At 45.2% G+C, this 14,439-nt stretch overlaps 2 protein-coding genes across 6 annotated transcripts in view; both read left to right on the top strand.

The window, feature by feature from the left end:
- IRF6 (interferon regulatory factor 6) overlaps positions 1–9,899 on the top strand; it is a 13,306-nt gene extending 3,407 nt beyond the window's left edge. For all 3 annotated transcript variants that reach the window (XM_006035836.3, XM_006035838.2, XM_006035837.2), the window contains exons 2-8: positions 4,436–4,612; positions 5,086–5,290; positions 6,226–6,348; positions 7,535–7,681; positions 7,910–8,302; positions 8,782–8,900; positions 9,266–9,899. In XM_006035836.3, the coding sequence (XP_006035898.1) occupies positions 4,439–4,612; positions 5,086–5,290; positions 6,226–6,348; positions 7,535–7,681; positions 7,910–8,302; positions 8,782–8,900; positions 9,266–9,487 (1,383 nt within the window). In that variant the 5' untranslated portion in view covers positions 4,436–4,438 and the 3' untranslated portion in view covers positions 9,488–9,899. The remainder of the gene's footprint in view (positions 1–4,435; positions 4,613–5,085; positions 5,291–6,225; positions 6,349–7,534; positions 7,682–7,909; positions 8,303–8,781; positions 8,901–9,265) is intronic.
- Positions 9,900–11,427: 1,528 nt separating this feature from the next.
- CUNH1orf74 (chromosome unknown C1orf74 homolog) lies at positions 11,428–13,954 on the top strand. Of its 3 annotated transcripts, none has more exons than XM_025192017.1 (2): positions 11,428–11,507; positions 12,170–13,954. In XM_025192017.1, exon 2 carries the CDS (start codon positions 12,246–12,248, stop codon positions 13,044–13,046), a length of 801 nt encoding a protein of 266 aa, XP_025047802.1. In that variant the 5' UTR covers positions 11,428–11,507; positions 12,170–12,245; the 3' UTR covers positions 13,047–13,954. The 3 variants fall into 3 exon arrangements, with proteins under 3 accessions (XP_025047802.1, XP_006035896.1, XP_025047803.1); XM_006035834.3 differs by having other exon boundaries at positions 11,428–11,658; XM_025192018.1 differs by lacking the exon at positions 11,428–11,507 and adding an exon at positions 11,823–11,956.
- Positions 13,955–14,439: the final 485 nt, after the last annotated feature.

The following is a 14,439-nucleotide window of genomic DNA, read 5'->3' as shown; positions in this document are numbered from 1 at the left end:
CCAAGGTGCAGAAGGGCCGGTGCCTGTGCTCGTAGGGGCAGGGCTGGGGAGAGCAGGGGGCTGTGGGCCAGGAGTGAGGGGCACCAGCAGGACTGGGGGCTGTGGCTTGGGAGTGAGGGGCATCAGGAGGGGAGGGGGTCTGTGGGTTGGGAGGATGAGGCCCTGCCCGTGCCAGGGGGTTACAGGTTGGGAGTGAGGGACACCAGCATGGCTCAGAGGGGCAGGGTACTGTTGTTTGGCAGGGCTGGGGGCTGGGGGTCAGGCTGGCAGGGGGGGCTGTGGCTTGGGAGAGAGGGGCAACAAAATGGGCAGAGGCCAAGCACAGGCATATCACTGCCTTCCCACAGTCATATACCCCTCCCTCCTCCCGCGTGACCGGTGTCCTTTCTTTGGAACTGGAAATACGGTAACCTAACCGTAAGGTACAGCAGCCCAGGAGTTTCTAGGCAACAGTCACAGCCAGTTCACAAGAGCACACGCATGGTTTTGCACTGAGGTTCAGAGGAGCCGGGAGATGTTTCACACCAAGTCGTAGCACGGGTGCTTCAAAAGAGTTGGGGCAGTGGGTAGTCTACACCAGTATTTGTCTGATTTTCACCTGTTTGAGGCCATCACCACCATGTGAGTTGAGGGGGGAAATGACAGTGTAGCAGCTACTGTTATCACTTATCATTTATTACTGTAGTGCCAACTCAACAGCAGGTCCACCAGTCTCCTTCATACCTATCAAACCCAGAAATGAAGATGCCGAGGGCATTTCCTCAGTTTATTGTCACTTCGTTTATACCAGGAGCAAACGGTTGCCATGCTTTATCCCAGAAGTGGATGCATTTCAGCACTGAATGTGATTTCTGCATGACAAGTTTGCAAATCCCTTTAGGATCTGATTGAAAGGCCCCAAAGGAATGCAGTATTTTATATTTTCAATGTTTGCTGAAAACCTCCGAACCTTCAAACAATCAGAAAACCTTGGCACAGGATGAAAACTAGGCTTTCTAAAATTAGGAATAACACTGGGCTGCGTGGGCAGCCAGGAGAAGGGAATTTCCTACTTGTCCTTCTGATTCACTGAAACTGAACTGTGATGTACTGCTTGCTCTCTCGAAACCAAGTTTCACTTTTGAGTCACTGCTCTCCACCTAAGAAGAAAAGAAGGTCTGTAAGGGGCTGCTAGCAAGACGTCAGTTAAAGATTGGGGATATGCCAGAGAGGAGAAATGCACACTAGTGCAGTTACAACAACAGGCAGGCCTATGAGCAGCCATGGAGGTCAGATATGAGAGGATGCAGTGGCTGTGCCTGTCTCCGCTTTCATATTAATCCTGCTTCATCTTGCAGGTTCTTAGTGCTTGGTGCTATTGGCCTACTAGGACAGATCTGCTTGCTTCAGGCAAGGGGAAAAAAAAGATCAAAGACTCAAACTCCTCTAAGAGGGAGACAAAGTTCTTTTGTAAATCTGGTATCTTTTATTAAACCAACTCAAAAAATGGAAATAATCTTCTTTGCAAGCTTTCGGGTATAAATACCCTTCGTCAGGCTGAGGAAGCATCTGCACTTGGTGTGTGCTCTTTCTGGATGGAGTGAATAGTCAGGAATAGCCTCAGAGGGAGTGCAGTAGAAGATCACAGTGGAAGCATGCAAGAAACTTGAGTGCCATGCTGAACTTGCGTGCAGTAAATGGCACTCAAAGGTGCTTGTTACCCCAGAAAGTTCAAGTGGCATTCTGCTTCAAAGAATTGCATAAATTAGTTTCTCAATAATTCCCCACTGGGCTCTGAGATCTTCAGAATGGGAACAATACGGTCATGTCAGTCTGTACTGGAAACTGTGGGCACAGTAAACTAATCAACTGTGTTACTCCTAGCCCCGCAATCTTAGCATTGGATTCGCAGTCAAACTTTCCTGCTTGTTCACCATCGTTAGTGCTACAGATCTGGCAGGACCAGACTCACAGTTATGCTGTGCAGTCTCCAGGTTGCACCTGCAATGGCTGCATCTAGGCTGGTTTTCATACCTTCCCACTGCCATCACCAGTACTTTAGATTCACTACTAGTGCAAACTACTAGTATTTCAATCCTCCCGCCCTCCCAGATCCAGGCAGGCATCCTATGGGAAGCTCCAGGCTGGGAGGCTTTGGGGTTCAGATGCTCCCAGTCTCATTTGATCTTAGCCAAGGGATCAAGACCCATCCATGAGCATGGTAGGGGCCATCCTCCAACCCAGGGCTTGCCAAGCCACTACTGTACCGATTCTGATAGGAAATTGGTACAAAATGTCCTTAGTGTAGAAAAGGTCTGGTAACCTTCACTATTGAGAGGTGAGCAGAAAATATAGCACTCCACTGATGGGTCTTAATGCTCTGCTTTGCTCTTCCTTTATGCTGGGAAAAGCTGTCAGGAAGGTTACGAGGCGCTTGGGTTAGGAGTGACCGCTCCCGGTAATTCAGTCTGTATTGTATCATGTGCTCTCTCAAATGTTAGCATTTCTCTGCTTTGGCAGTGAAAATCAAGCCAGTCTCACTCTGGAAGCAAGCGAGATTTCCATTCAGGTTTTTCAGACCTGCGGTCCTTTTGCTGCATACGCTGAAGGGAGTGTGCATTTCCCGAGGTACTAATGATAACTTTTGAAATGAAGCAGCAAAAGTCCTGGCAATGCTGTCGGTCTTGGTTTAGAATCACGGTCTTCTCTTTTACAATTTGAAAAGCATTCTCAAATCACATTTGGGCTCCATGTCTTCAAGTGTATGCCGAACGTGCTGGTGAAGGGAAAGGAGGATTGTCTGATAGACTACAGACTGGAAATTGGGTCTAGCAAACTAGTAATGGTAGACATGCTAACTTTAATCTCTTTAAATGGTCTGTAGTGTAATTAACCTCAGGCTACTGTTTTTCATGTTGGTGTGATCTGAGATATGTTGGTAGGCCAAGGGTAACTCTCAGTCCCCAAAGCCTGCTGTGCTAGATGGCTACTGATGGTTTCTAGCAGAGAGCACAAGTTAAAAAAAATGCCTTGAACTTAGCCAAGTTTCAGAGGTGGGGAGGGTCAAAGGATGAGCTGTGAGACTGTGTTCAAGTGTGTGCCTTGCTTTGCCTAGGGTAGGGGTTCTCAAACCGTAAACTTGGTGTTGCCTTAATTTGCAACGTAGCAGTTGTTAAGCAGGTTATAGTGAACCAGTGTAGCTTGGGAACTGCGGATCTAAGGTAAAGAGAGCTGATTAGCAAACGGATATCAGCCAGAAAGTTGTGTGCATCTTTGCGTGCCAGCAAAGGCCGGTAATTTCACTAGTGGAATATTTTACACCTACATGCTCTAGCAATGGGATTAAATTCTAGGGAGGTAAATTCAGTGGTACTGCTGCATTGTGCTTGGAAAAAGCATCCCCTCTTTCATTAAGGGAGCCTTCGGTTGGAGGGGGAAGCTGAATTTCCTTATTGGTGAAGGTTGGGATGAGAAGTACTGCTCAGCTGAAGTTGGATGGTTGTGCGTGTCATGACGAGTGTGGTACAAGCATGAGCATCTAGACAAGCAACCAAACTGAGTCAGGGGACTTGTCTTCTTCCTGAATGGCGGCATTAAGTATTTCTTTGGCTAGTTTTGGAGCTGTGAGACATCTTCGTCTTTTTGTAGCCCTAAATCATGGTTACATTGAACAGGCTACAGGTATACTGCAGAAGGCGTCTATCTGACAGCTTACTGTTTTCAAACACCCTCCCAGAGCTAGAGAGACAGAGACGCCTACAAATGCATCTGTTAATTCAGGTTATTGCATGACATAGGTGAGGGTATCAGTGAAGGACTTCTACTTACAGGATTTGATTTGCAAATTACCATATGTGAAGAGGTGAAATTACTTTGAAATGAAATCTTTGTAAGTATTCTTTTTATTCTCCATGCAGAATTGCCCCCTTTGAGATAAATACTAACTCTTCCTGTTTAGGACTTATTTAAATTGTGCGTGGGAGGGAAAAGACCTCTGTGACTGCCGAATAATTTGATCAGAGGTTATTTGGGCTGTTCCTCCTACGGACTCTTTGCATAACAAATTTGACAGCATGCTTTTGGAGTGGAGTTAATCCCTGACACTGCATAATTACTGACATGTTACAGACCGGCTTCTACCTACCTCTAGCTCTTGATGTAATGGGGCACTGGTCTTCAAGTGACTTTACCTAAACTATGTTAAAAGGGTTTAAATAGCCCTTTTTTGAGTGACAGGTTAGTAACACTTTCTACTAAATCCATAATCTGGCTAAACCTAATGGCTATTCAAGATATGCTTTTAAATAAGAAACTTGAAAATTCTCCAGCACATTTGAACTGCCCAGTTCAATTTCCTTTACTCAGTTTCTTGAGACTATGCTAAATTAATCAGAAAAGCAAAGCCTGAACTTTTTCTTGAGGTTGCCTTGTTTTGTTGTTTTGTGTCTTTTTGTAGATAATGGCACTGCACCCACGGAGAGTTCGTTTGAAACCCTGGCTGGTAGCGCAGGTAGACAGTGGTCTGTACCCAGGCCTTGTCTGGCTAAATCGGGAAGTGAAGCGATTTCAGATCCCCTGGAAGCATGCAACACGACACAGTCCTCAGCACGAAGAGGAGAACACCATCTTTAAGGTAGGGCAGGAGGAAATATGAAGACACAGTATTAAGATCCTTTGAGTTTGTTGGATTTAATTAGTTTCTTGACTACTGCTTCTCTCACCCCCTGTTTAAACCATTTCCTTCAAACGCAACAAACTAAGGCCCACATTGTCAAAACGAGCAGTGGTCTTTTTTGGTACCTCTGAGCACTAGCTGTATGCAAATTAAGCTTTCTTAACAGGCCTCCAGTTGTGAATGCATGTAGTCACTAGTGACTCTTAAAATTTGGGGCTCATCTTTGTTTTTATTTTGTGTTAGGAAAAAAAAAAGATAACGCGAGGAAACAAAAAATGCTCTGATTGCTACTGCCATAAAAAGTGTTCTAGGCGAGACTTCCCCTGAAAGAGACAACACACTTTACAGTAGATTTGTTTAGAAACTTTGACTCTTGATCAAAACTGGAATAACAGCAGGACTTAACTGAGCCTGGTGCACTTTGCCTCCAGGCATGGGCCGTGGAAACGGGAAAGTATCAGGAAGGAGTCGATGAGCCAGACCCTGCAAAATGGAAAGCCCAGCTCCGATGTGCTCTCAACAAAAGCCGGGAATTCAACTTGATGTACGATGGAACCAAAGAGGTGCCCATGAACCCTATTAAAATTTACGAAGTGTGCGATATCCCGCAGTCCCAGGGATCAATCATTAATCCAGGTGAGGGCTTGGTGACACAGTGCTGGTTACTAAGTAGGTATCAGTCCAGTGCATGTGCCTGTTTTCTCCGATTCATATTAACAACTAAGCTACCTCTGCAAACAGTTTAAAACTTTAAGGTCAAGTGGAGGCTCTTTGACAAAGCCAATTAAAAGATTTAAAGCCCACATTTAGCTGTGGCATTATGGGTAGTAATGGAGTTAGCTCATTATTTCGAATGATGTTTGTTAAATGCTGCACTGTCCTTGGCAAGGCTTCTCTCCGTCTGCTTTTTACTTCTGAAATCAAGCTTAAGTAGTTTGTATAGCCGTGTGTCAAACTTCCTTTCTGCTCATAAATTAGTATTTGATATTGTAGCATGCAAACAATGGGTTTTTGCAGTGAATGTACTGCAGTTTCTCACCAGACAACACATGCTCTTAGTCCCACAGGTTGTTCAAAACTGATGCCATCCACTATTTTAGCGGCATCCTGTGTTTCACTGTGGACTCATCGCTCAGTTCGGGTATTGTTCTACCAGGGCAAAAGCTGTGAACAGAACCGTTGGAGCAACAAAAAAATTCACAATCCAGAAACAATTGGGAATTCATCACTGTTTAATGCTGAACCCTGAAAACATTTAGGATAAATGGAACACGGTGAATTCGAAAAAAAAATGTGTTTAAATTAGGAAAAGTTTCATAGTTTCATAGTTTCAGGGTCGGAAGGGACCTAATAGATCTTCTAGCCCGACCAAGTTGACACTATGGAGTTATTCTAGGAATGACTTTTGCCCAGTACCTTGAAATTTAAGCTTTAACTAAATTTCTTACGAGAAGGGAATCTCTTGCATCTGCTGTGTCTGAGCAGCAGTGAAAGAGAGACTGATGTCTCGTATCTTCCTTTTTTCAGTGTCCAAACAGTTCAGTGTGTTTTCAATGCCTGCTTCTCTCTAGGGTCCACTGGCTCTGCTCCATGGGATGAGAAAGATAATGACTTTGATGATGAGGAAGAAGAAGAATTAAATCCACCTCAGCATATCCCCATACAGGACACTTTTCCGTTTCTTAATATTAATGGTTAGTACAATAGGGTGTGATGTATCCATGCTGGTATTGACTTGTAAATCAGCATGTGTATGTAAATCAACAGGTTTGGGTTTTTTACCACAGTCTTGATGAACTAAAATTCCTTAATTGTTTCCAGGTGACCTTATCCTTAACCCCTGGCTGCTTTCAGAAGTCTATTAAAGCAGCCATGCTGTTTCCCGCATGGACAGATAATTTTGTCTCCTATATCTATAGTCAATTAGATTCCCCTAAATAAGCTTTATTGAAATGATAACTGCCTGTTCTATAGAAGTCAGTCAAAGAATCCCTTGCTGTATATGTCAGGCTTAAATATAATAATGGAGCCATCTTTTATTCAGACGGCTATATTTTCTTCACCTAGGTTATGGCTTAACAAGTTTAAACAGTAGTGTTGGCTCAGTATTTAAATATTCTTGTGTAGCAGTTTGCTAGGGGTCAGACTGAGGTTTAAAGCTCTCTAGGCAAGCTGGTTAGATGAGATGCAATGGAGCTCTACCCTTCCGGTATGCTAACCCATGACCTGAACTGCTTTTTCATTTGTTTTTCAACAGTTGCTGTCACTTTTTCAAACAAAGACATTTAGAGTGTTAGCCACAGCTCAAATCAGTACATTTTACTGCCTCTTCCAGTAGTGCTTTCAGAATGCACGCCGAAGGCTACCGTTGAATGGGGCTATCTAAATTTGTGTGCATCATGTTTGTTTAGTCCAGTTCTCTGCAGAGAGGTGCCTGATAGCCAGCCTGTTGACACATCTTTTGGTGATATTGGACAGCTGAAGCCCAAATGGGTCTACACACTGAACTACCTCGTTGTTCCTTGGCAATGATCAGTGCAGCTCAATACCAACAATTCTGGTGTTGTTTGGAGGGGGAAGGGGCACTGTTCATATTTGATACGGTCTGTGGCTCTGTGATTTGACACCAACTTTGGTCTTACTAGGAGCTGCTGCATTTAACAGGGTAACTGTAGAATAAAAAAATGAGAACAGATTTTTTATTCGTGCCTATATTTGACAGTATGGAAAACTAATGGCAAAATTCATTCTAGCTAGTTGCATGCCAGAACGTACAGATTAATCTGCCCCATTGATAATAAACATGCACTAACTATTGAGTCAGTTAAGAAAGGTGTGAGTTTTTAAAGTACACTCAGTTTGCCTGGTTCTTCTCTGTAGATTCCCCGATGGCTCCAGCCAGTGTAGAAAGTTGCAGCACTGAAGCGGCGTGGTCCAAGAATGAACCGGTAGATATGGAGATGCCCCCAAGTACTCTGCAGCATGACTTCTTCAGCTCCCCTGAGCTCTGGATTAGCTCTCTCCCAAGTACGTATGTATGTGGATTTATAGGGCGTCTGTCACCGGAACTGGAAAAGAAGCAGCTTGTTTGTTGTTTTCTACCACATTTGATGTCATACACTTCAGCATACAGGACCATATGTATTTAAAATGCACTTCTGCAACTCTTGCATTGCACTGTTCTTCCTACATGAGCGTCTCCCTACAGGGGTTTTTAAACACCAAGAAAGCCATTTTAATGATTTTCTCTCTTAGTGACAGATCTAGAAATCAAGTTTGAATATCGAGGAAAAGAGACTGGGCCAACCTCAACTGTCAGCAATCCCCAGGGATGCAGGCTGTTCTACGGAGAATTGGGTCCTATGCCAGACCAGGAAGAGCTGTTTGGACCTATTAGTCTGGAGCAAGTAAAGTTTCCAGGAACAGAACAGATCACCAATGAAAAGCAAAAGATTTTCACAAGTCGGCTGCTAGATGTCATGGACAGGGGACTGATTCTGGAGGTCAGTGGCCATGCCATCTATGCCATCCGGCTATGTCAGTGCAAGGTGTACTGGTCTGGACCATGTGCCCCTTCGTCCACCACACCAAACCTGATTGAGAGGCAAAAGAAAGTCAAACTCTTCTGTCTGGAAACATTTCTAAGTGGTAGGTACCTTTTTTAATGCTGAGCAACCACCTTGATTACTGGCTCTGCCCCTTGGCCAGCACTTAACCTGGAAAAGCGAGACTGGGGTTTGCAACTGGTACTCTTCCTCCTTGCTTTGGTGAGGATCTGTACATGTAGCAGCCATTTCTAGGCTCATCTGAAGTAAATGGGAGCCTTTCCATTGACCTCAGTGGATTTTTGGCTCAGTTACAGGATGAGAAAGAAAAAGCAAAGAGATTATCTGCCAAATAATAGGTTCCTTGTTCATCTCATTGATATGTATTGGTGGCTAGTACAACTTTTGCATGGGGGTAGAAAACAAGAACTGCGATCAGCTGCTGGAGGTAGTTTGGCTCTGGAATACATGGGTTGGAGATACTGACCTAGGTTATACTAAATACCCAATTGAGATGGTAGAGAATGACATTGGATCCACATTGGGAATATACCACATTTACCACATTGCCTTTCTTCGTAGAGCTGATTGCTCATCAGAAAGGACAGATGGAAAAACAGCCCCCCTTTGAGATCTACTTCTGTTTTGGGGAAGAATGGCCGGACGGAAAACCTAGAGAGAGAAAGCTGATTGTGGTGCAGGTAAGAGCTACTGCCTTGCACAGATGTGCCAGGGCACATGTGGAACGAGCAGCTGAATCCAGTGGAGACTTTTTTTGCTTCAGCAGGTTTTTCTCCATTTCAGCACAGTCGATAGCAGAGAAACCTGAACTGAAAATTGGCAGGGATTTTTTGGCTTTGAAATCCAAGTGGAATGAAATCAGCTTTCACTGATGTGGGATGCTTCAGTGTCTAAACCACAGCTCAGCGTTCAGTGAAATTGTTCTGCAGATCACTTCTCCAATACGGGAGATTCCCAGTGTACTTGAGGACTTTGCAAATTTACTGTGCTGCTTGGGTTATCATCTTAATTAGGCTGAAATAACCAAGGTTTCTTTTTTAAACAGGTCATTCCAGTTGTAGCTCGGATGATTTACGAAATGTTTTCAGGCGACTTCACACGTTCCTTCGACAGCGGCAGCGTGCGGCTTCAGATCTCCACACCAGATATTAAAGACAACATCGTTGCCCATTTGAAACAGCTGTACCGCCTCCTGCAGACCCACCAAGATACCTGGCCAATGCCGGCCCCAAATATGCAGATTGCTCAACCGCTTCCAGCACAATGACACGTTTGGTCTCCGGCTTATAGCTGCTTTACGCCCCCGTTTCTTAACTGTACATATCAAAGGAGAATCTTAATTTGTGCCTTGCCTGTATTACAATGAAACCTGTGAAAATCCTGTATGCAGATGGTCAGATTTCAACACTAGATGGAATTCACTTTTTGGAAGTCTAAATTGAAAAGCTTTAGGGGCGGCATCTTTAGTTACTGTCTCTCTCTCTCTCATCTCACAGTAGATTGCTTGTGCAATCTACTATGTATGTATCTCATTTTGTATTATTTCATTAAAACTCCTATATTGGCAGGCTGTGTATAACTACTAGATCAATGTAAACAAATTTTAATTCTCTTAAGTGTCTGTCAAGCGATTTTCTACTTTCCATTAAACTGCTTTGAGAAATAAAATGAGAGAGAAAAAACTCATTATTTGTTATTGTTCTCTAGCTGCTAGCGGCTGGCTGGTGCTTTCTTTGTTTACTATCACGTTTTATACTAAGTGACACTATTTCTTTGAACCCAACCAATTAGTCAACATTAAACTCAACACTAAAACTTGAAGCTGAATATTACAATTGTTGGTGTAATGCAGTTCTGAAGAAGGTAAAGGTAAAATCTGGGCCATCGTCATGGCGTTTTAGTGTTGCTATATGAGGTCTTTTAAGCCAATGTTTCAAAGGAGTCAGTACTATAAACTTCTCTTTATGTGAAAGGGAGAAATATGCAGTGTGCTTTAGGTAATTAGTAATAAAAAGTTATTTCACTACCTAACTGCAGTTGTGCTCCATGCCCAAATACTTAACGCCTTTTTCTAAAGGAAGCTGCTCTCTAACTATTACCTGTTTTCCTTTTACTTAGCTGTTTCAGGTGAGCGTTGCATTGCATTGTGCATCTGATTGTCCATGGCTACTTAAGAGTATGTGCTCTTTCGTGTCTGGATGTCAGATTATGATGCAATTATAGATGTGCGCGAGAGAGGGAACCGTGTAGGATGTGTGCCACAGCTGGAGTTCCTGTAAATCACGTGTTAGCAGTTCTGTTTTCTAAAAGGTGTCATTTGCTCGCATGATCACAGCACACAGAAACCAGGACCGCTGAAGGTAATTTGCTTCCTTTCTGTCTAGGTTTTCAGCTAGGCAAGCTGAACTTTACAGAAAATGTTGGCAAGAAAGGAATGATGGTCTTTGTACTGCCAAACGCAATTCACAACTCGCATATTTAACGCGCTTTTATTATTATTTTTTGTATGCATGCCTCACCCAAGTGCTGTATATCATGGGTGGCTTGACAAATGACAGCTGCCTTGAACCCTACACATCCCAGCACATTTTAAGTACCTGCTTCTTTAAACATTTTTAATCCACTTAAAAGAAAAAAAACAGGGGGTATCATAGTAAAATGCTGCATGGGGGACAGTAGTGAGAAGGCAGGGTGGCCATCACAGAGGACATCCTGGTTTTCCGCTACTCCATCCTCAGCCCTCTATTGATACGAAACTGGACGCCTTTATGCCCTCTATTTTTTCCCTTCTCCTCTAGACGATGAGGGTTGAAAGGGACCTCAACATCTAGTGCAACCCCCTACTCCCAGCAGGACCATCCCAAACTAGAACATCCCAGCCAAGCCTTTGTCTAGCCGTGGCTTGATCTCCTTCAAGGATGGAGACTCGCTGGGTAACCTATTTCAGGGCTTTACTGCTCTCCTAGTGACAGAGAGTTTCCCTAACATCGAGCCTCAGCTTCCCTTGCTGCAACCTGAGATGCAGATGCAGATGCAGATGCAGAGTGCAAAGCTTACTTGCTTCAGCCCGGACCCCAGCCCTAGCTTCTTGCGGGCAGGGGCAGGGCTAGGGCTATGCCCAGGGCTGCAGCTTGTGCCTTTAAGGGCGGGAGGGGGAGCCCTGCCTCCTTGCATCAGCTGATGAGAGGGCGGGCGGGCTGGCGGGGAAGCGGAACCCGGGCTTGATGCAGGCTCCTCCCGCAGCAGGGCCGGTGTCCTCGGGGGGGACCCCGGTTCCTCTGCATCCTGCAAGTTCGCATGCACTGGCGTGGGTTTGCACGTGTGGGAGGCAAAGCAAGCCCCTTCCCCTGGTGCTGCCTGGGGTGGGGGAGCTCACTGCTTGATCCTCTCCTTGGGGGATTGATTTATTTAAATTTTTTTGGAGAGGAAGATAAAGAGGTAACAACCCTTTGCTCCTCCTTCTATCCCTTCTCTTCTTTGCTTTGCCAGCTGGGAATAAGGAAGAGAGACAAGCAGCTGACGTGCAGCTCCTGAGCGCTGCTGCATGGCTCCTGGATTGTAATTTAGGATGCTGTCAGCTTGCAGGGGCTGTGTCTTATTTGCAGCTTGGTGACTTGGGCTTTTTCTCCAAGCCTGTTAGGTTTTCAAACGGCAACCTTGCATTAAGCCCTGTGCCAGCGCCGCCTGAACACCAAAGGGCTGGCATAACTGGCAGGATCTGTTTGCTATGACGTGTGTGTGTATCTGGGGTCTGTTCTGTAAGCTGGTGGGGGGTGTTGGAGAGTTGTGCTAGATGCTTGGTCTTGCACGCGTGTGGGGGAAAGAGGGAGGGTTCTCTGTAACTTCCTTTTTAGGAATGAATGCGGTACATTTAAATATTTCTTTGAAGCTAAGAAAAACCTTGAGTCTCTCTTCCAGTAGTCTTACTGCTTGTTTTGGTGTCTTTCAGGAGGTGACTAGAGCTGCAGAACAGCTAATGGGGAAAGGAACGCAAAATTTCTCTGTTGAGCAGCCAAGCCAGTGCTATGGGAACATTGTCCCCTCAGTTACTAATTGCCGCAGCTCAGCAAAACCTTAGAAGAGGGAAGAAGAAAGGCTTATCTCCTGCTGGGTGTTTGCACCTGGCTGGGGAGATCTTAGCTGTAGCTTCTGGACTGAAACCTGCTTTCCTGTACGATTATAATGCAGTCGGAGTCGAGCAGGTCCAGAACTACTTGCGGCAGATCCAGGACATGGGCCTGACGAGGCATCCGTTGCACCTCCTCAGCATAGCAGACAACATTTTGATTCTCAACCTGGAGAAGACGGTGCTGCATCTGGAGTCGCTGCTGCTCATGAACAAAGTCCTCCTCATCGATGTCTCTGCATCTAGGAAATGCCCCCAGCCTTGTGAACCAGAACATGTGGACTCTCTGAAAGGCCACATTTCTGATCTACTGGCTCATGTTAAAGCGGCGGAGAGAGTCGCATCCCAGCCAGTCTCCACCAGTCAGATCTTCTCTGCTGATTGGAACCTGTGCACCATGTTCGGTGTCCTCCTGGGCTACCCTGCTTTCTATGTCTTTAATGCAGAGAAGGGATTTGAAAACTGCTTGTCTCTGACTCCACTGAGAGTTTTCACTGTCCAGGCCTCTTGCCCTCAGATAAGTAAGGATCTCAGAGTCCGAATTTATTCCTTCAGTGTCCCAGAGAACCTGTATCCTGCTATGAAGGAGGAGCTGGACTTATGGTGCGGACATATGAAAGATCTGTTTAGCTCACAGAGCGACTTTGTAAATGTCTTCGTTTCAACAGAGGTGGTTTCTCTAGCTGCTGTTGCTCTGTAAACTTAGTTATTCCTTGCCACTTCAGTTTGGAGGGATGGGTAGGGGATACCAGGTCCCTGTGGTTCATCCCTACATCCCAGAACACCTTGCTTCAGGTTTGGCAGAAACAGGCTCAAAATACAAGCAGTGGTAAGGGGAGTGTGCTAACCTGCTGATCCTCTGCTTCCCCTTACCACTCGTGGCTTAAGTTTTTCCCTTTCCTAGGAATGCAGTCCTGAATTTTAGTACCCACAGTTGTCACCGTCTGTCCACACTCAACAGATCTGAATGGTAAGCTGCTCAACTTGGCAGCCCCTCCCAAGTGCAACTGAGCTCGGTCCCATTCCCTATTCGAGCTCCATTGAAGCTCTGCTACTTTGCCACTTGCTCCCAGTGGCAGTCTGCCTGGAAGAATAAGAACATGGAAACCAGGACTCCTAGGTTTTCCACTAGTTCTACTTGGTGGGTCTCAGTCTGCAAAACCAGGATAATACTTGCCAGTCAAGAATAGTCAAGACAAATACATTTCAGTAATGACATGGTGCTTCAAACATGAAGTTTGCTATAGATATGAAATAAAACGTTTTGCCCTTTGGAACGTAGAGTCATCTACTTCCTAATAATAGTGCAAATATACGTCTACGTCAGAGAGACGCTGCTCTGAAAGCAACAGAGCTCAGCTGTTACAGGGAATTAGTAATGCACTATTAATGCTACACAGCAAGAGCATGCAAGTATGTCCACTGACCTGCCCCTTGCACACTCATGAGCAAAGGTGATGAGGTGGGGTTGGGTAAGTGAGACCTGTGAAGGAGGCTGATGGGAAGCTTGAACTTGATGAGTGAAATAATAGGAGTTTCATAGTTTCAGGGTCGGAAGGGACCTAATAGATCTTCTAGCCCGACCCCCCGCCAGGGCGGGAGAACAACCAAAAAAAAACAAAAACAAAACCACTCACCCTAAAAACAAAAACAGGACTCAAATGAGTCCAGCCAGGTAAGTATCCAGCCTCTTCTTAAAGATCCCCAGGGTAGGGGCCAGCACCACCTCCCTTGGAAGTTGGTTCCAGCTCCTAGCCGCCCTGACTGTGAAGTAGTTTTTTCGGATGTCCAATCCGTACCTCCTCTCCATCAACTTGTGCCCATTACTCCTTGTTATGCCAGCAGGGGCTAGGGGAAACAGCGTCTCCCCCAAACCCTTCTGGTTCCCCCTAGTTGGTGGAGGCACTCCGGTCGAAGTACTGAGGCAAGTGTCCAGATAAGGAAGATTTTTGGTGGCCGTTTGTAAGTTTGCCCAGCACATTTCTAAAATAGACTAGAGCCTGTATATGCAATTGTTGGGGGTGTTTTCTTCCTGTTCAGGCAGCTGGTTTAACATCTCCCATCTTTTTTTCAGTTTTTCTACCCCAGCTTTT

Source organism: Alligator sinensis, unplaced genomic scaffold (assembly GCF_000455745.1).
Source record: "Alligator sinensis unplaced genomic scaffold, ASM45574v1 scaffold589_1, whole genome shotgun sequence".
In the NCBI taxonomy this organism is placed as follows: Eukaryota; Metazoa; Chordata; order Crocodylia; family Alligatoridae; genus Alligator; species Alligator sinensis.
This window is presented reverse-complemented; position numbering and strand designations above follow the sequence as displayed.